General features: G+C 46.0%; 1 protein-coding gene across 2 annotated transcripts in view; it reads left to right on the top strand.

Annotated features, from left to right (window-relative positions):
• The window catches only part of LOC149326312 (organic cation transporter protein-like), a 198,203-nt gene that overhangs the window by 36,064 nt on the left and 134,933 nt on the right, over positions 1-27,206 (top strand). For both annotated transcript variants that reach the window (XM_089562552.1, XM_089562551.1), the window contains exon 3: positions 11,467-11,615. In XM_089562552.1, the coding sequence (XP_089418678.1) occupies positions 11,467-11,615 (149 nt within the window). The remainder of the gene's footprint in view (positions 1-11,466; positions 11,616-27,206) is intronic.

Genomic DNA, 27,206 nt, shown 5'->3' with positions numbered 1-27,206 from the left:
AAAACTTTCCCCCTCCACAAACATCCGTTATGACCACATTAAAAGAAAACAACCGCATGCGCGGAGTGCCCAGAAGCGGGGCGGACTTATACGCCTTCATCCCCTCTGTGGTTCACAGTGCACCCAGCCATTGAAGTGAACGGCGCGGTGGATTGGAAGCTTCTGCAACGGACGGTACATTTGCTTTCCTCCTTGCGGTTTTGTTTGTCACTCTCCTTTAACAGTGACATTTTACTTACGTCGTCGAGTCAGTTTCTAAAGTAAAAGTTAAAAAAAAATTCAGGGGGTACTTTGACGATCTAAAGTGCGCGAGGCGAGAGCCTTTCTATGGGCGACTTGGATTGGCTAGTCATGACTAATTAGTCATCACCCATGAATAACTAGTCTTGATTGGTTAATGACGCAGTAGTCATGGTTGGTTAATAACTAGTCATGATTAGTTAATGATTAATTAGTGATGACTAATGTGTTGACGACTAGTTAATGACCAGTTAATCATGACTTGTGACTAGTAATGATTAGTTACGGCTTGCACTTCAGATGTAAGGGACGGACGAACGAACAGAGTCATGGCGCGAGTATGAGCCATTAAAGGATACGGCCTTGGTAAGGATACGGCGGGCATTGAGAATAGATATGAAGGTATAGACTGTGAAGCAAGGATGCTGTCACGATGAAAGGAAATGCCAGCACGGAGCCCATGCCTCGCGGCACATTCGGCACACCTTCTAACCGCTATTCCGAGATTCCTAGCGCCGCTTTTCCGATTAGCTTCGACAGCCAAAGCATATCTAAATTCACTACAAATCACTAGCTAGCACACAAGCTAATTTTGCGCTTCGCCTCCATCGAAGCGCTGCCGCTAATAACTAATGCGTGCGGCGAAGGTTTTCTAGTGCACTGCTCTATTAGCGCCTATTAGCCCTAATAGAGCATTATTAGTGCTCTATTAGCGCCTATTAGCACGGAGTACAGATGATTTATTTCCCATAGTTTGTGCTATTCAGCGCGCGGTGCTTTAGGGGAGCGGCGAAGTGTCTGCTCTTAATTTCATTTTATTTCCATAAAGACCCGATCACGGATGTTACATAAGGGGTGGGAACAAACACTGAGACGACCAAGTGCTAATACAACGAAAGGGTGATTTGCAACGTTTTCGGGGAACGCGAATGAGGACGTGCTGGCAGCGATGTCGTTGGATAGGTCGTTCCAGTCTGCAGCAGCACGGGGAAAAAATGAAGCGGCAAAGGTGACAGTGCGGCCACATGGACGGGAAACTTGAAGTGGATGACGGGTGCGGTGAGATATGCGCTCTGGTGGGACAATGTAGGGTGCACAGCCTAGTGCACTATGGTAAAACCTGTGAAATAAGCAAAGGCTAGCAATTCGGCGACGGACTGACACGTGTAATAAACCGGATTCGGCTTTCAGTGATAACACGCTGACGTCGTTGAATATGAAGAGTGAATAAATCTGACTGCTCTGTTTTGAAGTAATTCAAGGGCATTTATGAGATATACGTGATGCGGGTTCCAAATGGGTGATGCAGATTCTAACTTTGATGCTACAAGAGATTTATAAGCTAGCAATTTTATGTGTTGAGGGACATGAATGAGATGACGGCATAAAAAATCCAAGCGTTTTATTAGTTGGCGCAAAGATATTAGTAACGTACGAGGTCAAGGACAAATCACTGCACAGGGGGACACCAAAATACTCAAATGATAGAACGGACTGCAAACGGACGTTAGCTATTACGTAGGGAAAATCAAGCAGGTTACGGCGGCGGTGGAAGAACAAGCGTTTACATTTATGAGGGTTAAGCTGCATTAACCAATACTCACACCATTCCTGAATGCGGTTATGGTCATGTTGAAGCGTTGTTTGGCCGGGGATATTAGTAATAGTGCGGTAAATAACGCAGTCGTCGGCGAACTTGCGAATATTAGAAGGCACAAGTCGTTAACGTAAATCAAAAATAGAAATGGACCTACTGCTGACTCTTCGGGTTCGCCTGAAGTTATTGGTAGGGCATTGGAAGTACAACTGTTAACCACAACAAGCTACGAACGATTAGAAAGAAATGCTTCAATCCATTTTAAGATGTCGGATGGCATACTCGAATAGAACAGTTCTAGAAATAAACTTTTACGTGGAGCCTTGCCGAACACTTTCGCAAAATCTAAGAAAATGGCGTCGGTCTGTTGATTACAGTCGAGATTAGTACGCAAATGATGAACAAAGATGGCCACTTGCGTTTGACAAGAGAAACCTTCGCCAAAACCATGTTGTGAAGAATGGAAAAAGTTGTTCGCATCGGGGAAGCTCATGATGGGCGTGTAGATTACGTGTTCCATCAGTTTGCAGGGCATGCTAGTGGGAAAAATAGGATGGTAGTTAAGTGATAAATCTTTGTAAGGCGATTTGTAGTCTGGGACGACCTTTCCGCTTTCCAGTCGTCTGGCAGTTGACCTGATTAAATTGCCTGTGAAAAAATTAGGCACAGAAATTCGGCACAAACATCACTGGTATTCTTTACAACTTTGGAGTCAATATTGTCAACGCCAGATGCCAGATGCGGATAAGTTTCAGGTTATCGATTAAGGACGAAATACCCGATCACGTGAATTACAGTGGTAGCATTGCATGATTGATCCTTGAAAGTGGCATAGAAAATGATGTTTGCTTTTCGTTAGCAAAGAGGGATGAAAAAGTCACTTTGAACATGTTAACGCACCCAGCATGAGCGACGACTGCACCAGATTAATCTGCGAGGGCTATCTCGGGACTGGTGCGGGTTAATGATTTGCCAGGATTTTTTCGCGTTACTGATAAGTATATAAGGAAGGTCTGAAAGAACAAAAGTGCACTTGGCGTTATGTATTGCAGCCAGATATGAATTTTGGTTTGGTTGGTTTTGTGGGGTTTAACGTCCCAAAGCGACTAAGGCTATGAGAGACGCCATAGTGAAGGGCTCCGGAAATTTCGACCACCTGGGGTTCTTTAACGTGCACTGACATCGCACAGTACACGGGCCTCTAGAATTTCTCCTCCAAAGAAATTCTAGCCGCCGTGGCCGGGATCGAACCCGCGTCTTTTGGGTCAGCAGCCGAGCACCATAGCCAGTGAGCCACCGCATATGAATTTTCAGCCTCGCGGGATTTTGCCCATCCGCCACTTGTTCCCTCAAACTTGGAAGAGCGGCAAAGGCGTTTCTTTCTGTTTTCCAAGCGCTTCAGTGTTTTACTGAACCATGGCTTCTGTGAAGCAACACGTAAACTGAAATGGGGAATGAATTTATTGGCAAGGCTGTCTACTTTATCACTGAAAAAAAGTCGTTTTTGGGGAGGAAATGGCGCAGTATCTGTGTCGCGTATTTTGGTGGATACATGAACTACGCTGTAAGGGAAGGGAGAAAGATAGAAGGGAACGAAGAAAGAGAGGAAGATGATCCGCAGTCGAGAGCTCCGGAATAATTTCGACCACCTGTGGATCTTTAACGTGCACTGACATCGCACAGCACACCGGCGCCTTTTGGGTTTCGCCTCCATTGAAACACTGCAGTCGCGGTCGGGTTCGAACCCGGGTACTCTGACTCAGTCGCGGAGTGCGCTAACCAATGAGCCACCGCGGCGGGACTTTATCATTGAAGAATGTCCAATTTTCGGGAATGCTTCGAGTAAAAACTAGGGGAAAAATTTCGTACAATGCATTAAGTTCATATAATTGTCTTAATCGTAAAGACGGGTAGTTTTGTTGTATTTTCGTTTACGTATGGGTACGAGCTCAAAGCTCAATGAATGACTTTGTGGTCGCTAATCTCAGGAAGTTATGTAATAGGCTGAACGCTATCTGTTTGATTTGTTAGAAATAGGTCTACGATATTTGAGCAAATTTGTATTGCACGAATCGGTTCTAGTACTACCTGAGTGAGATTTAAATTGCGGCAAAAACCTAGAAATTCCCTTCCTTTCCTACGGTTAGCTGTTGGTACAGTCTGGTTGTGCTAGTCAATATCCGGAAAATTAAAATAGCCACAAAGAAAGATATGCGAATTAGGCTACTTTGTAATAAGTTGAATTAGTGTGTTATTGAGCTGAAACAAAAAAAAAATTTGAATGAAAACAAAATAAACGGAGGCGCCGAGAAGCGGGGAGGAGTTGCGTAGACCTTTGTCACTGCTGTTGTGCTTGCGAAGGTAACCCTGCGACCCGGCGACGCTCATCACCTAGGTGCGTTGACGCCGCCTGATGACTCCACTCTCTTGGCCTCCTCCACTGGCGCTGCTCATGTAGAAGCGCACGGTAGCCCAGCGAACGGCTTTGTGGCAGCTGCGACGAGGGAAGCAGACCACGCGCCGAGCCGCGTCACCGTCGCTAAAGCAGCGCTGCCCATGTACAGGGAGCAGCGATCAAGTGATGAAAGCCTCTCCCATCTCTGAGATAGTGCATGTGACCATATGCACAATCCCTGAGGTTCAGAGGCAGTCTAGCTGGATGAAAAGGAGGGTCGTTGAGGCCAATCGTATTTGCAGCTGCTTGCAGCTGTTAACGAGCTGTTTGCAGCATTGTCAAAGGTAGAGCTCTCCAGTCCAATCAGGGCTGCAGGAGCACAGCAAATGGTACGTCAAATATTTGAGCAGTATAGGACTATTTTTCGAACTATCAACACAAATTTAAACCATACTTTTGACTGACACAATTAAAGTAAAGAGAGCGTTTCAATCATGCGTGAAATTAATGGAGAAAAGCCAGTAAGGACTAAGCTCAGCGGAGGCCTATTGCGAGGTGGTGATGCGCCGTGTTTCGGCAACATGGCGCAATCCGAGTCGGTTCTGTCGCCCGTGCCCGCTGTGTGCCGAGCTGGCGAAGCAGGTGGCTTTAAACGTACTTGAAGCGCTTCGCGTCGGGTGCCGGGCAGTTCAAGCCTGAACTCGCTCATCAAGAGGGCTGCAAAACGTACCCAGTTGAGCCATCGAATGCGCTAGCAGTTGACAACGCAGACGGAGAAGGCGGGCACGGGCCTCTTCGATTATCCGCCTCTGGCAGCCCGCGGGTTGCTTGCGGGCTGCCCGAGCGCGCCGAGCACGCTCGATTTTCTCGGGTTGCTCCGCCCACTTCCGGTGGCTGCCCGGAACGCGTTCGTTTTTCTCTGGCTGGGCGGTTTCGGGCTGCCAGCCGGCGGCCAGACCAAGGAGCTTGGGCCAGACTCGCCAGGACGATTTTGTGCTGGCAGCGCTCGGGCAGCTAGCAGACGACAGAGAGGTGTACGGTAGCGGGAAGCTCCCGCGGCCATTTTTATTTGAAGCATACTGGCCGCACAACCGAGCTCTTCCTTGCTGCGCCGCGCGCGGCCGCGTAGCTACTACTTGACCTACATCGGCGCACCACGTGATATGACGTCACAACAGCTGTGAAAGCTGGGGCTCAACTCGTGCGCTCGCTTGCGGACGCGCAGCTTGCGGACGCGCGCGGCGGTATGCTTCGCATCCTAGGCTTACCATAAGCTAAGCCAGGCCATTTTTTATATGGACTAGAAGGACCGCGGTTCTTCATGCGATGTTTTGCGCGATTCAGGGGTTTGTTTCGACTAGGCCACGTTACATATCGACTGTGTCACCTGCAATGGCACCTTTTGCGGTAGTTCTCGCTGTTTATTGATATGTTTTGCGTGCGTATGCGCGATCATATTTCGATCGTCTCACCACCTCGCAAGCACAATTGCTCGCTTCATATTACGATCGCATACTTCTGATTCACAAAATAATTCGGCTGTTAATTTCGTGCGCCCGGCTGATATTGCGATGGTGTTGGAGGCCTTTCACGAGAGCAGCCGGATTCCAGTTCTGAGTACGCGTTCAGACGCGCGCATATATGCATGTGCTGAACGTGTTTTACGAAGTGTTGGTTGAGCGCGATACGGGAACGTATGGTCATCATTGCGTTTGGCGCAGTGCAAAAGTAGATATGCTTTGAAAAACGCTTCACTGAAACATGTCCTTTATTAAAAGCCCACACGAGCACATTGTTCGAGGCATCTCTGCGGGCATATATATGTGGCCACACTGTTGTCGCGCCGACCAAGTGCTGATTCTGTCGTCGCCAACTGTTGTGCAGCTTCATGCTCGGGCCTTCTGCCACATATGCTCAAAATATCTGAGAAGTACCGCAGGAATGCATCTCCTCGCGTTTGGCTCATTAAAAAAAAGAGATAAAAATGGGCTCTTAGCGCTGATCGTCATGCAAACACACGCGGAACGTGAGGCGCCGACGACACACAGGGCTTTATTGTAGCGTCTTTCATTCCAGTGCCAGTTCTCTGCTATAAAGCTATATTATTACAAAAACGATACGCAGCTAAATTTATACAGTGCACCCGCTTGTTCTAGGTGGACGTTCAACAAGCTGATAGGCGCTTTTGTCGACATTATGCGTTCTAAGAGGATTCTGGTGTGGGCTAGTTGGTTCATGCTTAATAAACAGATTCACAACAGCGCTACGGAACAAGGACAGAAGGAACACGAAAAACACAGGACGGGCGCTGTCATGCGTTCCTTGCCCGCAGCAAAAGCCGGCGGCCGACAGACTACAGTTGAACGAAACGTAATCCGATTCTTTTCTGCTTACAGCTTACAGGAAGCAGGTTACGAGCGTAGAAATCGCAACGACCACAGCAGAGTCCACCATGCAGGGTCGATCGTCGGCGGTCATACCAGTAATATATACTTACTGCGTAATAAGCAAACACGAAATAATCCGAGAGTACGGCTTGTCGTTTGATAAACAACGCACGGGCAGTTTTTCCGTCCTATGTGGTGTCGACTGAAACACGTTAGATTGCGATTGCTCATCGCATGCTTTTGAGAATTTCTTGAAGCTTACGCAGCACACTGCACCGAAGGCACACGCTCGCGTTGTCGTCGCCGATGTATACGAGTGCGAACTTAATCAGCTGCACATTCTGCAGTCTGCGGCACACGCAGCCTTCAATAACTGCAAGTCGTTGTTTTCGATACCAAGCAGCCTATTTCTACCGTACGGGTGCGTAGCAATGAGACAGAGAACGCGAAGCTAGAGAGAGCATCTGCCCTCCGTGATCCGCGACTTGCTTGCCGCCGTGATTGCCGGCCGGCTGGTTCCGGTGGCCGCCAGCCCACGTGACCATGATGCGTTTTCCTGTCAGAGACGAACTTGCGGGCCGCCAGCGGGCTGCCCGAGCGCGGTGAATCGAAGAGGCCCAGTGTCGTCACCGAAGAAGCGTCCTTGTGTTAAAGGCCGTGAGTGGGCGAAGAAGCCGGATGATTTTGATCTGAGCGTGTTGCGAAAGCTGGTGCACAACGTCTTCCAGAGAGGGGAAATGCCAACCATCGCCAAGGTGCTGCTGAAGAAGCTTGGCTTCCATTCTAAAAAAAACCGGTGAGGCTTATCTCTTCTAAACCTAGTTATACGGAGCGAAAGCTCTGTTCCGTTGCTTCGCAAATCTAGCTTCTCGTTGCTCCTCGGTTTCAGCGGCTCGTTTAGCTCGCGTCCTCTGCAGTACACCTTCTCGGCGAGCTATATCGACTGGATGATCGGACGCGGCTTCACGGCGACGCCGAAGAATTGACACATGCGGTCCGCCGCGTTCCTCGCCCATGGCGAAACTGAAGGAGAAGCCGCCGACGTAGCAACTCTTACATCTTCTCCTAGTCACGTGGTACCACAACGGCGAAGCCGGCTAGCCCGCGCAGCAGCGCCTCTCCCTGCCTGCCCTCTCCTACTCGCGTGGTACCACAGCGGCAGAGCGGGCGAACGCGCGCCTCTGCTTGGAGAGTCACGTGGTTTGCCTGCAGTCCGGAGGCTCAAGGTCAAACGCGCATCAAGATTGACCCTGGGATAGATGTATAGTAATAGAGCGTTCGTTCTGTAAACACTCTCGGAACGCACTGCTAATCCAAGCGACGCACTTAGTGCAGTGCCGCCGCCGGAGCCTGCGCCAGGCAGCGGAGCTGCGACGCCAGGGTAGGCCAATTTTTTCGCCAAATGAAACGTGGGTAAACGCTGGCCAAAAGCGTAGTCGGGTGTCTATTGACGGCATCGTACTGTCTGCGCACTAACCACGTCGATTTGGACTGTCGACCGGTCTTCAAAACCCCAGTGGCAAAGGCAGCAGACATATTGTGACGCGCTGAGACAACGAGCGTAGTTTCATCGAAGGCGCAGCGTTCGTCTTCCGAGTTAAGAAAACCTCGGGCGACTACCAGGAGGAACCGAGCGGCGACCACTACGAAAAGTAGTTCACCCAGAAATTGTTCCCACAATTGCCACCAGGCAGTGTTACCGTCATGAATAACGCGCCATATCATTATTCTTCGAAACAGAATAATGTTCCGCGCATGGGTAGCCTCCAAAGGACATACAGGCTTGGCTCTCCGGAAAAAGTGTAGCGTGGAGCAGCGACGTGATGAAGGCGGAGCTCATGAATCTTGTCGACAGCGAAAACAAGCGGGACTGATACTGTGCGGACTGCATCACTGATGCTTCTGGTCACATCGTTGTGTGCCGACCGACCTATCATTGCCAACTGAACCCTATAGGGCTTATATGGAGCGACGTCAAGGGTTTCGTGGCGAGCGGAAATAAGACGTTTAAGCTCCAAGACGAGGATCCCCAGATTTGGCAAGCCCCTCATTCCCCTTGCCTTGTCTGCTTAATTGCTTAACGAGGGCCTCGGTTCTGGCAGCCTTGATGCCTTAGGAAGCATAAGAGGGTTCTCACACAGCTTCTACCATCGCTGTTCGATGACGTTCTACGTCACATCAGCGGTAACTCAGGACGTGCTACGTCCGCCGCTTAAGAGCGTGGGTGGCCCTGGTGAACACTCCCAAGGTTAGGTTATTTGTAAACATAAATACCCCCGAAAGCAGAAGGTTTGACAGCCTTCGCCGTAGCTCAGCGTTAGAGCACCGGACGCGTAATTCGGAGGTCGTGGGTTCGGATCCCACCGGCGGCATGTGGTTGTTTTTTCATGTGCTTTTCTAATCTATTAGCTTTAAGCGATAACATAATCAGTAATATTATAAATTCATCAAGACTACAAAATATAAAAAAATGAATTAAAAATACCCTGTGCCCCTTGGTTTCTGTGGCTGTTGGCTTCTCTGATATTTATAACGAGCCCCTCATTCCCCTTTCCTTATCCTGTATAAGCAAAGCCTTATGACTTAGAGCGTACCAGAAGTTTGGAAGAACGCTAATATCTTAATTCATAAGAAAGGAGAAGTCTAGGACTTGAAAAATTGCAGACCCATCAGCTTACTGTCCGTTGCCTATAAGGTATTTACTTAGGTAATCGCTAAACAGAGTCAGGACAACCTTAGACTTCAATGAACCAAATGACCTGAAAGGCTTTCGTAAATGATGCTCGACAATAGATTATATCCAGACTATCAGTCATGAGAAATGTGCAGAATATAATCCGCCCCTATATTGTAACACCTTCACAGATTACGGCGACGACGCCTTCGGCACTGTGATACTCCATGAAGTGTGCCGGGAACGTGATGGAAGGAAAGATCGCAAGCGGAAGAAAGCCGAGTGCGCACGTCAGCGCAGACACTCTAAAACGGACCTGTGAGACGCCCGAGTAGTCGCCTGAGAAACGCCTAAGTGGGCCGGCCCCTCCACACCTATCAGCCGTTAATGCCAATCAGCTTTCGATGAATAATTCGCTAAGCCAGTTAGCTTAGCTCTACTAATTCTTTTTTTGTTTTCCTCCCGATAATATCACTCAAGCTAAGCGTCACTCAGTGGTTAGCGAGTAGTAACTAGTGGATAACTGCTTTCTTAACGCGACAGCTTTAGATCAGGCGTTCGGCAGAAAAGCCGTGCGGGCTGCCACACTGAGGATTGATCGACCGTCGTCGTGACGTCCCACCACAATCAAACAATGAGATCGAGACGCCGCTCACAAACGTCAAGCATATGACGGATGAGGGGTTGGCGTGTGTGCCAGCTGCGCAGCAGTCAGAGCGTGTGGAAGTTTCCACTGCCCTGTGGTTGACGCGGCATGGGACAGGGTGCGTGACGTGGACACAGGGGGTAGAGAAGCGGCGAAAGTGCGCTCCTCAGCCGTGTCTGCTGTCGAGTAAGGTGGACGCCGTGCCTTCGACGAGTGCCGGAGTCTCGGTGACTGGAGAGCAGGATCGTTCGCGGCGTTATGGCACAGCGCCCGGCGATGGGCTTCGATAGACGGCGGCGGAGCGGAGGCATCAATCACGCGTAACCCAAGGTATCTCTGGACTCGCACACCAGGCTGCAGCAATGCAGCGTGAACGCCAAGGCGATGCAGGGCTACGAAACGGAGAGGCTGAAGAAAAGCGGCGTAGGAGAACGCACAGTGGCGACAGAGAAGGCTGACGCGTCTTAGGCTGCTGTCGCCAGCAGAACAGCGAGCTCGTGACCGTGCAGCGAATGCGGGTAGTCTACAGAAGACGTTTGCTGCGGTGACATGTAACGCTATCGCTTTCAGCTTCCTATGGGTTGGTGAGGAGTTTGGAAATCCTCCCGACATTGTTCTTCAATCCAAGTATTTGACAGTAGTTAAAGAGTATCAACAGCAGCAGAACGGATTGTGCTTTTTTAAGGTAATACCAGGGTAACCGTAATAAGTGATGTGCAATGGAATTGCTATTTTCCAATCTTTTACGCGACCAATCCTCCAGCCGCTTTTATTGGAACCTCACGTTTTCTGACACGTTCTCTAAAACCCGAGCTCTGCAGAAGGCTAACTGCAGCGGTACATATGGATACTGCAACACATTAATCAACAGTTTTCACTACCATTTCCCCTTGCACTAGCTGCCTAGCGCCACACTCTGATAGCTGAGATGTTTTCGACGTCACGTGTCGGGCGCGGGAAGGTGGCTCATTCGTATGGCACCTTCTCATAACCTCGAAAATGCCGACTCCAGTCCACCACACAGAAAACACACACAAAGAAGTTTGGTTTGCTTTGTTTAGTTTATGGGGGTTTAGCGTCCCACAGCGACTCAAGCTATGAGGGACGCCGGAGTCGCTTTGGGACGTTAAACCTTCATAAACTAAACTTAATATCGTATTAAACACGACGTGAGTGACGGAATGGATTCCAAGAGAGGGCAAGCGTAGCAGGGGGAGCCAGAGAGTTAGGTGGGCGCATGAGATTACGAAGTTTGCGGGGATACCGTGTCCACAGCTTGCAAAGGACGTGGTTAATTGGAGAGATATAGGAGAGGCCTTTGCCCTGCAGTAGGCGCAGTCAGGCTGATGATGATGATATTAAACACCTGCGCATAGACACGTGCGAACAATCACGGCTGCTCGCACAAGGCACGTTTCGTTTGCAGCGCATTTCTTTGGCACATCCAACCGACACAGTTTTGTGTATGATGCGCGTGATGAAAGGATGCCCGAAACTTCAAGCATGCCGTTTGTTTTCATCCCACAGTGAATGGAAAGGCGGTCCCAAGTGGCTGCGAAGCGTACGCATTCGAGGTGCTGGACGATGGCTCTGTCTCCATAAACAACGGCACCAGAGTGCGCTGCTCCAGCTGGGAGTACGATCTGGGTGGTCACAAGAATACGCTTACTAATGAGGTAAGTCACTGATAAGTTGTCTAAATAAAAGCGAGAGAGAGAAAAAACGTGACGGTCACGTTTTTTCTTTCTCTCTCTCTTCCGCCAACTGTGCCTAGCTCAAACAATGGTGGGAGTTAGAGGTTGTCTTTTTACGAGTGTTGGCGCGAGATGGCAGTCGTGACAACACATTTGCGATGTTTTACAAATTCGTGTGATTGCCACCGCGTTTGCGAGAGATACTGGTGCATTCAAAGTGTGTTCTTGAGGTTCTGGACCCGCTCAAGGCATCAATGACGCTATGCTTATTGGCATGCCTTTTTACCTGGACGTCACGGTCGTAGGTTGGGGGGTGACTTTGCTGTTTCTTTCAGATGCGAAGCCACGGAATCTTTTTGTGCTTCTTTTTCAGCATTTTGCAGCCAAGTATAGGGCACTTGGAAAGCGCGTTTTTCTCCGCTTGTTCCTCAAAGAGGTGTGAGCGTGACACCTTGTGCATAGGCGGGTTTATTTCCTTGGTCTGCGTCAGCGATGAATCCTTCGTGTACAGCGTCACGTGGTCGGCGTGTAGCGGGTGTGGTAGCAGGAATATTTCGTCAGGGATGACTGGACACGGCCAGGGCTGAGGTTGAACCTGGTGAAGCCCCGTCACACTGCGTCCTACATGGGGCGCCAAGAGCATCTCGCAGTACCAGTACAGGCGTTTATCTTATAGCGCAGTAGCACCGACAAAAGAGAAATTACTGCAGAGGGACTGAGGAACAAATTTCAATCGCTGGCAACCAGGGCCATACTACAGGCTATTTCAACGATGGTGGATCAAAATTTTGAAAATAGGTTTACTGGGGTACTGAAACGCCTTCTGCGGTATTTAAGTAATAGCGTTCACAGAAATCAGGAAACGCGTAAGTTTTGTTAAATAGCAAGCTGGTTAACTAAATTCTAATATTAAATGTTAAATTTTACAGTTAGGCGCCGTGTTGCAGACAGTGGTTTGTAGCTGCCGTGAGTAATAGCCGCATCACTTTTTAGCATTTCGAAAAAGCGACTGCGCTCGGTGCTGTCACTCAAACAATTTGGGCGCTCACGAACTTGTTTCAGAGATCTCGTCTTTGGCGCGCGCACTATAAAGGCCAGCACTTTACGCCACTCCGGGCCGGACGCACCGCGCGAACTTCGCTCTCCTGCCCGCTGAGGAGAAGCGCCGCAGCGCGGGGGTACTGGGAAAGAATCCGGCAAAGAAAGGTGGTGTCTCCAGCAGGTAGTGAAGGAATGAAACCTGCAAATTAATCGAAGGATGTCAGTGCTGTATACTGAATGCTGTTTGTCACTGCAGCAAGTGCACGAATGGTGTAGGAGGTGTAAAAGCGTCAAAACTTAGTCGGCGGACTCTGCTCAGCCAGGGAAGACCCACCGAGTAGTCCAGCCAGAAACCAGTCGATCCAGCGAAGGAGATTCGAGATATGAATGTGAAGGCACCGCACATTTATGAGCGTCGAATCAGCACATCGTACTCCCCATTATAAGTGGGGATCTGAATGCCAAAATTGAAAAATGGATGAACTGGAGCCCGCTTTTTCGCTCGTCACTCTTTCTTCGCCTTTGTCCCCCGCGAAGTCCCGCAGCCAGTTTCTAAAGCACCACAAACCCGTGTTAGGCAGCACTAACCGTTCAGGCACCAAGAGCCGAGGCACAGGAGAACAACAGCTGGCGAAAAGACTAGGACCTCACGCCCGCAGAGCCTTTCCTGCGGTAACTCCTATGGGGTAGACGTAAAAGGCAAGATGTGGGGCGCGAGGCTGTGCACACGTATACCTGGTTTCAGCGGCCAAAGTCAGCCGCTTGTGGTATCGAGAAGAGCCCAGATTTGAGGAGCCACTAGCGTCATCTGAAAATATTTCCCAGCAGAGCTTATTTCACTGGGTGCTTTGCGGTGCTTATTCTTCAAGTGCGCCCGGGAAGAAATCGCGTCTTTTTGGCCTCTGGGGCGGTTAGCAATGACCCTGCAAATCTCCTAAGCACGCAGAATCCGGCGGGTGACACAAGTCCAGAGAATACGGCAAAGCGCTCTTAACGCGATAGCGTCGCAGAAAAGACGGCGTCGTTGGCCGAGAGCGAAAAATCCGAGAAAATTCCCAGAGAAGTAACCTAGGTGGCAGCGAGGCCACCTATGTCATGTGAATTTATGACGTCATCACAACCTGCCCACTGCGGCAGGTGGAAGTTGAACTAAGGATTGGTCACGAGAGGTTGCTCGAGAAAGACAACTAGGGTCTCACAAGCCCCGCCGCTGGTAGCACCTGCCATCGCAGGGCTTAACCTGCGCTTAACCGCTGTGCCACTGCGCCAGAAGCGGTAAGAGGACACACAGGGATATCTATGAATGTGAGGTAGAAAATACCCAATTCCGCATATACCAATCATACTAATCCATTAACGCTATTGCGCCATACACTTTAGGCGGAGCTTAAGTGTACCGTTTAGATCTTTTTTTTTTTGGACACCATGTTAAGATGCAACATGTAAATTCTGGTGTAGAAGAAACGGTTAGCTCTTAAGCGCGACGAGCGAAATGCTTCTGGGAAGGCGGCATTGTGAGCTGGAGAGAAGAGCAGGCCAAGGTGAAGCCATGTCCCTGCTGCCCATTGGCCGCAGCCGTGGCACACCTCTCAGCCAGTCCACACAACTGAGGCCACTTGCAGGTAGAGCAACCTTGGAAGCGTAACTGAAGCTGTAACGGCTGCACCTTGGGCCTACTAGTTGACTCTGAAGGGAGCAGCACCACACGCAGCACTTATCTTCCGAAGCCTCCGTGATGACGCGAGCTGCCAGGCGGTAATTACCTGCGCAGTGACCTCACTCAGAGAAAGCGCGCTTGCAGATCCTCGCGATAAAGCACACGCTTTTATGAATGAACGACACCCAATAATCGTTTGAGGGGTACCTGAAATAGAAGCCTTAACTGGCAGCGGAAGCAAACAGAATTGTCCGGAATTGCTCAATACCGTTCCCGTTCTTACCTTTCAGTACAGCAAAAAGACCATTTTTCCGAAACTGAAACATGGCTCGTCAATCGTCATGTCGTTTTATTTTGATCTGATTTATTGCCACTAACAAGGAGGTGCAATGTTGTGGCGGAAACAAGGAGAAAACTGAACTTAACTGAAAACCGAACTGAGCTTTTTCATGTGGCGCTTATCTATTGCTACCACAATGCCTGCTGCTATTAGCCCCATTTGTTCGTCGTTTAACCTCGCGCTTCCTTTTTGTCTTTGCTGTATTTCTCTTTTGGTCAGGGTTCCCATCTGCTGACTAATATGCTTATGGTCACTTCCCAGAACGTACTCCTCCTCTTCGTCTTTTTCCATCTTTGTGCGCTTGCTCTAGATGTCTGCCACATCAGACAGTAGTCAACCAATCAATCAATCAATCAATCAATCAACTTTATTCAGCATTTTTGTCCTGAACAACAGAAAAGAAATGCTATGGTAGGAGCAAAAAGCTACAAACTCAGTAGCTTGACGGGCTACCACCCCTAATTGACAAGGCCAAAAGACTGTCACGTTATTACATACATACATACATACATACATACATACATACATACATACATACATACATACATACATACATACATACATACATACATACATACATACGTACGTACGTACGTACATACATACATACATACATACATACATACATACATACATACATACATACATACATACATACATACATACATACATACATACATACATACATACATACATACATACATACATACATACATACATACATACATACATACATACATACATACATACATACATACATACATACATACATACATACATACATACATACATACATACATACATACATACATACATACATACATACATACATACATACATACATACATGCATACATACATACATACATACATACGCCGCCGCGGTGGCTCAGCGGCTATGGTGCTCGGCTGCTGACCCGAAAGACGCGGGTTCGATCCCGGCCGCGGCGGCTGGAATTTCTTTGGAGGAGAAATTCTAGAGGCCCGTGTACTGTGCGATGTCAGTGCACGTAAAAGAACCCCAGGTGGTCGAAATTTCCGGAGCCCTCCACTACGGCGTCTCTCATAGCCTTAGTCGCTTTGGGACGTTAAACCCCATAAAATAAAACCAAAACCATACATACATACATACATACATACATACATACATACATACATACATACATACATACATACATACATACATACATACATACATACATACATACATACATAAATACATATACACACACATACACACACACACACACATATATATATATATATATACATATATACATGCAGGACTTAGAACCAACGAGAAAAAAAGTATGCAAAGGAATGTACAGTAAGACAGGTGCTATATCTGAAATAGTTTTGATGTGAGAATTGAACGTGTATTTGTGTTAACTCGTCGCATACTATTTATACATATTAAGATTAAAATTCAACGCACAGAAAATGAAAGAAACATATCTAGCAGGAAAACGAAAAAATCGCGTCAGCAGCTCCAAAGGGTCAAATACAATCGGGTGCACACAAGTTCACATAATAGAAGCAGGAAAATAGACGATGATAAAAATATACAATACATCAGCAGTACAAAAGCAGTTTGTGTCGGAAAAACATAATTAAACCCATATGTCTTCAAGAATAAGGTATTTCTGCCACTTTTATTTGCTAAGGTTATGTATATCTATATTATTATTTTGTAGGAAATTCAAATATGTAGGCATGTGGTACTGCAGCATGTGCCGACCCTGATTAGTGCGAGAAGAGGGTATAGACCAGTATTCTGTTTCTGAATATGTAGGGAACTTCTAAAGGTCGATGTAAATTACATAAGTTGAGGAAAGCTTCGTCTGCCTGTTCCGGAATTCCCACCAATTTGTCCCTCATATTTCGTTTATGTACTATCGAGGACAAAAGTGGTATACTCCACGCGGCGGGAGCCGGACCAACGGAAAACTACGGAAAACTGCATTGCAACGCCATCTACAGGCGGCATCTGGGATCGAGACGGCCAATGCGCAACCATTATTATCAGCAGGCATGTCGCTTGACTCGTTTCAATGTTTCGTGCTTTAGCTAAACAAAATGCCGCAGTTTTCCGTTGCTTCGGCTTCCGCCGCGTGGAGTATACCACTTTCGTCCCCGATAGTACCGTAACTATAAGCTGCTTCGCTGACAGCTGTCTAGCATTAACTTCCCGTTACAATCCGTGTATCCATCCACGTCCTTGATGTGGCCGTTTATGTCACCCAGCAGAATAGTATCGGCACCGGCTCCAACCTGCCTTATGCCATCGTTGAGATAGTTAACTGGATCCTTGCTTTCTTGCCTTCAATTCTTCCCTGTTCATTAATAGGCTACATCTAGCCATCTCGTTTTGTTGAAAATTGTTCCTGATACCCAGACATGTTCTTTGCAAGTTGATCTTATTCTTTGCCAATTTGGTCCTTGATTTAGCAGCATGCCTACTTCTCCCCCTTTGTCCCAGTTCTTGTCCTGTTGCTCCCTTCCCACATGTAGCCATCAATAAGCGGTGTATCTTCTAAATCCCTGGGATGTGTCTTGCACCGAGCGTAAACACCGATTTCATTCCGCTTTAACGGCGTTTCTATTTCTGAACATCCTGGTGCTAAAGTTCTTTTTTACAGTTTTCTTCTTATCTTTTTTCATCCTCGTGGCGCCATCTTATTTTCAGAACGTGAATGTGCTTTTCTGAACAAACCGACGCTCCTCTGTAACCTAGGAGCGGGAGAACCGTCACCCTAAGAAAAAAAATGCAATAAATTTATCGCTCATGTCTTTTGTTGTAGACCATATGAAACAGAGCAAAAGCTTAATGCCCCATTTCATTACATTTATTGAAGTTTTAAGGGCCCGTGGGCATTACATAAGGCGGGGGCAAGAACAGCGTGTAACAACATATCGATACCAGCTCAACGAGAACAAAAAAGCAAACTGCCGGTTATCGCTGAGCAGCCCTGTTACCCACCCCCTCATGTTTTCTATTTAAGGGTCTTTCCACCAGAATAAACTTTCAGTTGTGAGTCAGCGCTCGTGTGTGTGTCATTTCTTCGTGTGTCCGTGTTTCGTCGCGCTGTTTCTTCCTTCAAATGCATTACCAACTAGCCCGGAACCTTGCTCTTCTGAAAGAAACGAAACAAAGCAAAAAAATCATGAAAAGAGACAGTAACACAGGATCAGATTATTTGGTAAAGTCGAATACATCACGTAAGACACAAATGACTCGCTAGTTTAGTGCGGAAAATTGCGCGATCTGTGCAAGAAGCAATATTACCAGTTAGGAGAGCAGAAAGTAAATAAGCTACAGAAAAAAGAGCCCATTATACTAGAAATTACACTTAGGAGAGCAGAAAGTATGCAATATTACCAGGCAGGGCATTCCATCCGGCTACTGCATCTGGAAAAAATGAATCATTCATCGCTGATGTGCGGCATTTCATGGGAGCTATGGGATGAGTGTGGTTTAGGCGAGGGGATTTTCTTAGTGGCGGCTGCAGCAAAGGATGCCTGTTAAAAGGGTGGTAGAAAAAGGAATGAAGGAGGCATAGGCGTGATACGATGCGACGTGGTTGGAGACCTGGGAGGGAAAGGCTCGTTTTAGAGCAGTGACACTACTATCAGGCGAGTACTCTGACATGATAAACCACGCAGCTCGATTTTGAACGGATTCTAATTCATTTGTAAGGTATGCTTGCGATCCTGGCCAGTGAACGTAGTGAAAAATTCAGTAACAACGAATCCATTCCGAGGTGAGGGGTCTTTCTGCGGAGCGCACCGTCAAGTGATCGACGATATCTTAGCTACTCAAGAGCCACGCATGCTAAACTCGGGAAATGGTGTCCATAAAGCGAGCGCACAGGCTACAGTTGAAATATCGTTTGGCGCATGCGCACTAGGAAGCAAACTATTTTTTCGCGTACGCTATCTCATTGTATTTCTGTGTACGCTGTTCTAAAACTGCCTGCTTTGCATAGCGGATCGCCGGCTGCGCACGCGCAGAGTCATGTACGGGGCCAGGTGGTTCCACTGCGCATACGCAGCCGGTAATCCGCTATGCGTCTCGGGTTACTCCGTCTCTGCTACGCTAAATCACTCTAGTAATATATGCTAGGAGGTCATTTATTTCGACATGCTTAATCGGCAGCGGTCGGATTCCGTCAGAGCCAGCCGACGCATTATTCTTCATTGGGATATCGGTCGCATGAACCACGATTTCACCGACTATTCCCACGGCGTGCCATTCAGCCTGTACGAAGTATTCGTTCATATTGTGACGAACCGAAAGGAGCGCAGCCGTAGACGTTTCTCCAATTTCGTTCCTGCGTTTTCAAACGGAAAATAGCCTGCTGCAGGCATGCGCGTTTCTTGGCTAGTTTTTCATGAAATGTTTCACTACTAGTGGCATTGATTTCACTTTCGCTGTGACTGCTGCTGCTACACACTGTGATCTGTTGATTGTGCTTGTTTTCACTGGGGCTGTTCTTGCTGTAGCGCGATTTCAAACTGCATGTTTTTTTTCTTTCTTCTTCATAAGTGGCAATGTCGAAAGAACTTATTAAACTATTTGATGAGCTGAAACGAGAACTTAAACAAGAGTTCCGTGAACTACGCGAAAGTCTCGAACGGGACTTAAGAAAGGACATACGCGAGATAAAAGCTAGCCTAGCATTTATAAATGACAACTACGAAGAAATGAAAACGTCTGTGAACCGCGTTGAGACAGAGAATGAGGAACTGAAGGCATCCGTAAACGAACTACAGGAGGAACGCGACGCTCTACGAGCGGAGCTGAAAGCTCACGAAGTAAGACTTTTACAAAACGAGCAACACACGCGATGTCACAACGTTGAATTGAAGGGTGTACCAATGAAGCAGAATGAAGACATCACAGAGATTGCCGATAGGATAGCTAGAGCGGTTGAGTTTCCACTTGAAAGGGGAGACATTGAGGTTTGCCACCGCGTTCGAACTGCGGGAAATGCAGATGCTCCAAACATAGTGTTGCAATTTGCCCGCAGATCCGTTCGTGATGCCTTCCTTGAGAAAGCTCGAAAGCAGAGGATAACGTCAGAGGACATTGAACTTGAACCGAAGACACAAATCTTCATCAATGAGCACTTGAGTCCTTCAATGAAAAAACTGTTTGGTGCAGCAAATGCTAAAAAGAAGGAACTGAAGTGGAAGTATGCATGGACTCGGAATGGCAAAATATATGTGCGCAAAACTGACACGTCAAATGTCATTGCGATCACCCACCAGGATGATCTGCGCAAAATTGCGTAGTTGTACCTGCTGGCATCCAACCTAAGTACTAGTTTCGTGACATGGGTTATGAGCCACATGAGGTTATGCATTTGGTTAAACCTCAAACTACTGCTTTGTCTTTTTTCCACTTAAATATTAGATCCTTAATAAACAAAGAAGATGAATTAACTATTCTACTGGATACTCTCGAAGTTCCACTCACAGCAATAATGTTGACTGAAACATGGTACACTTCAGCATCGAATGTGTATCACCGTCCTGGATATCAGTGCTTTTATCAAAACCGAAACGATAAAAGAGGAGGCGGCGTCGCGCTTCTACTTAAAGATACAATATCGTGTGAAATGGTCGAGGAATACACGGCAACAACTGCTGATTACGAAGTGCTCACTCTGCGAAGCTCAAACCAACTTTTTTGTGTCATGTACAGGCCACCGTCTGGCGCCATAAGTCATTTCTTAGCATTTCTCGGAAATATCTTTAGCTATGCATCAGAGGAATCTGTAGATATGGTTTTAGGTGGTGACATCAACATAAATATGCTTTCAACTTCACAATCACAAAAAGAACTCCATTCTTTAATTGCAGTGAATGGATTCTTTAGCTTAATAACAAAGCCCACACGAGTGACTTTAGAAAGTACGTCTTTATTAGATGTCTTCATTACAAATATTGACACTAACTTAATAACCGCAGACGTTGTTTACACAGATATTAGTGATCACCTTGGAATCTTTATGCTAGTTAACAAGCCCGTGCGTTTTAATAAAAGGAAAAAGCGAATAATTTATACACAGTCTATAACTAACAAAAACCTTGATTCCTTTTGTCATGCTATTAGCCAACAGACTTGGAATAATGTTTTTGAGGCGGATAGTAGCGATACTGCTTACTACAATTTCATCACATCATTTAAAACTGTATATGACGCGCACTTTCCACTAAAAAAAGTAAACGCGCCATCTAGGGCTAGGAAACCTTGGGTAACGTCTGAGTTGCTCCAAATGATAAAACATAAAAATAAGTTGTACGCACAGTTTGTAAAAACTAAAGATGCAAATTTGTTTAGCCAATTCAAGAAGTACAGAAATAATCTTACATCAAAACTGAAGATCGCTCGAGAAGCTTATTTTACAAATATATTTTGGAGCTCGACTGAACAAAGATCGGATCTTATGTGGAGGAAATTAAATTCCTTATTACGGCCATCTAACCCTGATCTTCCTGATGACTTTCAGCATGAGGGAAAGCGTATTTGTGACACTGGCTTAGCTGATACTTTTAACAACTTTTTTATCCAGCAAGCTTCTCAGAATCAAATGGGCAGCAGTCAAGATTACACTGCATTCTTGAAAGGATGCAACAGTTCATCATCACTTTTCTTTGCTCCGACAAACTGTGCAGAAGTTTTCTCGTGTATAAGCACAATTAAAAATAGCAAGTCAGTGGACACAAATGGCCTCCAAATAGCGCCCGTTAAACATGTTCTTCACCTTATATGCCCAGCCATTACGCACATTTACAATTTAATATTATCTACCGCTGTATTTCCGAAAGAACTCCAAACTGCTCGAGTGATACCGGTTTTTAAAAGTGGCGACAAATCTTTGATCCAAAATTACCGCCCTATATCTATATTACCGGTATTCTCTAAAGGTATAGAGAAGTTACTACATGGCAGAGTCCTGTCATTTTTTAACAAGCATGATCTCCTCCTTGACTTTCAGCACGGTTTTCGAAAGAATCGATCCACAGAAACAGCGCTACTTACACAAAAAGAAATAATAATAGATAAATTTCAAAATAAGGAAATAGTTGCAGGTATCTACATAGATTTCACAAAAGCGTTTGATTTATTAAGTCACAAAATTCTCTTACATAAAATGGAAACCTACGGTATCCGTGGAAAAGCACTAGACTTAATGGAATCATACCTCTCCCATAGAACACAGTATGTAGACTTTAAAAGCTCCTTGTCCTCAGTACAGAATATCTGCACAGGAGTTCCCCAGGGAAGCATATTGGGTCCGCTTTTATTTTTAATTTATCTAAATGATATTGTGCATTGTGAACCTGATAGTACATTTGTATCTTACGCCGATGATACTTCAGTGTTCATTTCTGGGAAATCAGAAGATGATATTGAAGAAAAAGCAGGTAGAACAATTAATGCATTAAATACATGGGCACAAGCAAATTTTTTGAAGATTAATCCTAAAAAGACTAAAATAGTGTTGTACTTGCCGAAAGGGAAGGTATTGTTTAGGCCACTCAATGTATGTTTAAACCATGATCCTGTGGAGATAGTGGATTCTGTCAAAATCCTTGGTGTCGTGTTTTCAAAACACTTGACTTGGAATGATCATGTGGATTATATCAGATCCAAAATATCTTCAACTGTCGGAGTTTTGTCGCGCCTGCGCACCATTCTTCCTGTCAAAATTAGGCTGTTGCTGTATAACTCCTTAATTCTATCTCTCTTACAATACTGCATTATCGTTTGGGGTACCACTGGTATCACGAACATGACCAAGTTACATCTTCTCCAAAAAAGAGCTGTGAGATGCATTGCTGGTGTTCCGTATTGTTTCCCTACGAGTGACCTCTTTTTAAAATATGAAATCCTGCCAGTCTTAGCTTTACATGAACACAGACTTTTAATGAGTTTCAAAAGTGCTTCGCGGAGCAATGAAAATTATGTTGGTAATTTGGCAGAACTTGCAAAAAACACCCATATTCCACAAACCAGAAATAAAGAAATGTGGCTAGTTCCTACACCTAGAGCATATTACTCACAACAATCTATCTCGTATACGCTGCCAGTGCTATTAAATAACTTAAACAAAGAAATGTTTGACCCTTTTCAGCATTCAAATATCGTTATTAAGAAATTTTTTCTGAACAAGTTTGTGTCATGACGCTGCATGTATTTTTATGTTGGTACTTTTTGCTTTTTTTTTCAAGGTGTGTTATTTTCTTTTGTGCTATAATGTATAGCGCAGAATTTATTGCCGCTTGTCTGTTGCAATGCCAGCGTGAAATAAGGGGGCAGGACCTCTGTCAAGCTTTCGAGCTTTTAGTCCTGTCTCCTTCTCTAATATAGAGAAAATAAAAGGCTGATTGATTGATTGATATGAAGTCGGTTTCTCAATGTTCTCTCATTTCGTGCTTCTACGCCTACATCGATTGACATCAAATGATAAAAAATACTTTTTTTTTCTGAACCGGCTGTCTTTCATTAGTCAATGGGATGCATAGGTCCCACGTTTTTAGTGGCTTTCACAGGGCAGTGGGACGCATCCCAGCGACAATACCAAGTCCCAGGGATATCCAAATCATAGCCAAATATCCTAACGCTTTTGAGTTCTTGCGAGGGATGTCCGTGGCAAATCCTTGTTATAGACGTCCTGACATGCCGTTCAGTGGATATCCCGTTCGGGTGATACTACGGACGCAACTTTATATGCATTCATTCTGTAGAGATGTCCTGACAGGTTATCCCGTGGATATGCCGTCCAGGTAAAATTATGGACATTTACTTGACTGGCATCTTGTTATGTTTGAATTATGTTCGTGACAAAGATGGCAGAGGGGACCCATGTTTTTTCTAACAGAAGGTATCTGCAGCGCGGTCCGCTCATTTCTATTTATTGTTTGTGTGATCACAGCTTCCCAATTGAATGAAAAATTACGAGGAACTTTAGCGTCTAAAGTGGTGAAAGGCGAAAGCTGAGTGCTGCACTCTGCTACGCGATCGTTCACTTCACATTCTTTTGGTGCATTAAATAAATGCCAATTAATGACGCTTAATCTTTGCCTTCAGGAGTGGAACGCGACAGCGTGTTGTAGCGCTTCCAGGGAGTCCACGGAACGCCACCACCTGTTCGTCGCTATGTGTTGCCCTTTGAACGCAACGCTTTTTAAGGAAAGGAAATGGTGCTGTAATTCTCTGTCATCTCGGTGGACACCTGAACCACACCCTACAGGAAGGGAGGAAGTGGAGTTAAAGAAGGAAGAGAAAGAGGGACCGTAATGAAGAAAATGACAGTTGTATTTGAGGAAAGTAAATTAGGCAGTAACTGTCTCACATATCTCGGTGGACACCAGTCGAAAATTGTATTTGAGGAAAGTAAATTAGGCAGTAACTGTCTCACATATCTCGGTGGACACCAGTCGAAAATTGTACTTGAGGGAAGGAAATTGCGCAGTAACTGTCTCACATATTTCGGTGGACACCCGTCAAAATTCGCGCGCAATGACGTCACTAACATTTCGACCAATCTGAAACGCGGACAAATTTGCTAACACGTCTTGGTTACGACAGTATGAGCAATTAAAGGTTTTCGCCTTAATAATACTCCTTAACGTGCAAGAGACACTGACTCCAAAAGAAGGGCTTTAGATTCGGAGTACATAAGCACGTGGAAATTATTCGTTCGACGGATGTATGCACAATTGTCACAACGCACAATGCACAAGTGTCATTAGCAAAACAATCGATATTGAAGGTTTACTTTACGATCTTGATCCCCATGTTATGTTGTTAACTGAAACATGGCTACATGACGATGTACCGGACAGTGATGTTGTAGCACCTTCGTACAAAATAGTACGGCGTGACCGGCTGTCTCGTGTGGGAGGAGTGGCTATTATTGCAAAGAACTCCATAAATCTGACACCACTCGATGACATCCCTGGACATGAAAGCTTGTTCTCCAAGGTAGAAGTTTTTGGTAATACTGTTGTTATCGGTGTTGTGTATCGCCCACCTAACGCAGTGGCGGTCCTAAGGGGTGGGGGGGCGGAGGTGGCGGTCGCCCCCCCAAAAGCCTTCGTACAGAGGGCAAAACACATGCCTAGAACAACCAAACTGTGTTTTCCGTCGCTCCCAAAGCCGCTCAGACCAAGAAGACAAAAATTGACGACTAAATTCTATGAGTTTAACTGCACATGTTTACATCCAGACTATATTTAACCAAATCTTATCGGTAGTTATCGCGTGATCAGCCCGAAACACGCTCAGAACGTGTTCTAGACATGCGTTTTGCCCTCTGTACATTTTCCCGAACATTCGTCTTCGGGCTCTCATTGGGCGAAAAGTGATTTTTGACGTAGAAATGGAAAGCTTTCCCATCTGTGATGCGCCAAGTCCCCTACTTTGTACGTTCACCGTGTTAGATGCCTTATTTCATTCAATTCTACGCTCTACAGATTTATTGATTTATTTATTTTAGTCCCTCAATGACCCCAGACAAAGGGGCATTAGATGAGAGGTGGGTTTCACAGAAATATTAACAAAAAACGAACATATTCTGTACAATGCCAACATCAAGGTTCAAAATACAAATTAGACAGGCAAACTGCTCAGAAAATCAAAATGCACAACGCTCAAATGCTTTCGAATACAAAAGAAAAAACAAGACAAGAATAAAAAAAAATTACCGACGATTACGTTACTTCCTAATGCGAAATTTGAGCGCAGCAAATAAGCTGTTTCACCTTTTCGATAGATTGAGGCAAAGAAATCGAGCAACACATGTATGCGCTATCACATAATTTTTTTTTATTTTTCACACGTATTCGCAATTTCGGCTCGGGCGGTGCACATATACAGATCCGCCGCCACCGATCTGGCTCTCTGATTGCCACCGCACAGGGGTTGCATTGGAGGAGGAGCGAAGAAAGGAATTAAGTTCGAGCCGGCGCTTTGACAACCGGATACTCGCAGGAAGAGGGGGGAGGGGGGCGGCGTGTACACCCAGCGGCAAACGATGGGGGCAGAAGCGCGCGCAGCAAGCGGACAACACGATAAAGGGAGGAGGGAAGAGATAGCAGCGACTGACTGGTGCCGCTGACGCCGATAGCGCTGGGGGGATGAAAGGGGGGCGGAGCTGGTTACGAGGCCGGCGACGACGCGAAACCCAGGAACGGACGCCAAAGAGCTGCGCTCTAAAACCCGGAAGAAGCGCTGAACGGTGGGTAAGAATTCAATAACGGATTACAGAACAGCAAAAACCGCATAATAAAACTAAGCGCAATAGGTCAGCGTTAGAGGGGAAGGTACACGAAAACCTAAAATGTGTCTAAAGATTTATAAGCTTATCTTTGAATGCAAGCGTTTCTTCTATTATTACAGAGGCATTGAGAAGGCCGTTCCAATATTTTACTGTTCGGATGAAGAAACACTGTGCATATGTTTGTTTTTGGGCGAGCGTATGACACCTCCCTATCGAAAAATCTCATATATATGTGTCATATGTGTCTGGTTCATACGAGAATATGGAATATGTGTGATATGTGTGATATGTGTGATATGTGTGATATGTGTGATATGTGTGATATGTGTCTGGTTTACAATTATTGGGAAAGGAAAGGGAAGGGCGGGGTGGAATTATAAGGCAATTAACAATAAAATAGCTTCCATTGAAGTTAGTGAACTAAAGAAAGTAAAAAAAAATTGCGGACGTGAAAAAAAAACTACGGGAGGGACCGGATTCGAGCTACTGACCTAAAGATCTACAGCTCACTACACTAACCACTACACCACGGCTGACTTTTTTTTTTTCCTTCAACATTGTATTTATTACAGTGATGTAATGTTCTATGTACATGAACTATTTACAAGCCATTATGAAAACAGTGGTAAACAATACATATTCAAACGACCGTGCACTAGAAAAGGGGCAATGCAGAGCACATCACTAATAGTGAGTGCCACTCCGGTTCGTACTCAGTCTGGGCATACACGTCTCTTAGATCAACAACCATTCGACTGAAGTGATCCTTTGTAGACACAACAGGTTCGCAGTGTCTGTCCATCATGCGGGTTTTCCAGAGGCTGTGCAGTCCAATCAGAAAGAACATGTCCAGGGGTTCATCAACAAATGGCAGCGCAGTGAGATAGCGAACAGAATGTGGAGTCAGATGAATTCTTTTTTTAAATGTGCGTTGCAGGATATCCCAGAAGAGTACTCCATCTTTGCAACTGATGAAACAATGCTCAATTGTTTCGGGTTCATCACAAAGGCGGCAATTAACGGTAGACACAAAAATGCCCTTTTTATCTAACCATGTTCTAACGGGCAACGTATCGGTGTGTAACTTAAAGAAAAAGGTCTTTGTACACGGCGAGACTGGCATCTTACGTACTCTTTTGAGTACTTCATGCCCCGGTAAACCAAAATACAGAGAGCGGTACATGGGCGGAGGGAAGAGCATACTAATCAAATCCTTATACAACTTTTTCCTCGACACTAAAA

Source organism: Amblyomma mixtum, chromosome 10 (assembly GCF_055824585.1).
Source record: "Amblyomma mixtum isolate Tamu chromosome 10, ASM5582458v1, whole genome shotgun sequence".
Lineage (NCBI taxonomy): Eukaryota > Metazoa > Arthropoda > Arachnida > Ixodida > Ixodidae > Amblyomma > Amblyomma mixtum.
This window is presented reverse-complemented; position numbering and strand designations above follow the sequence as displayed.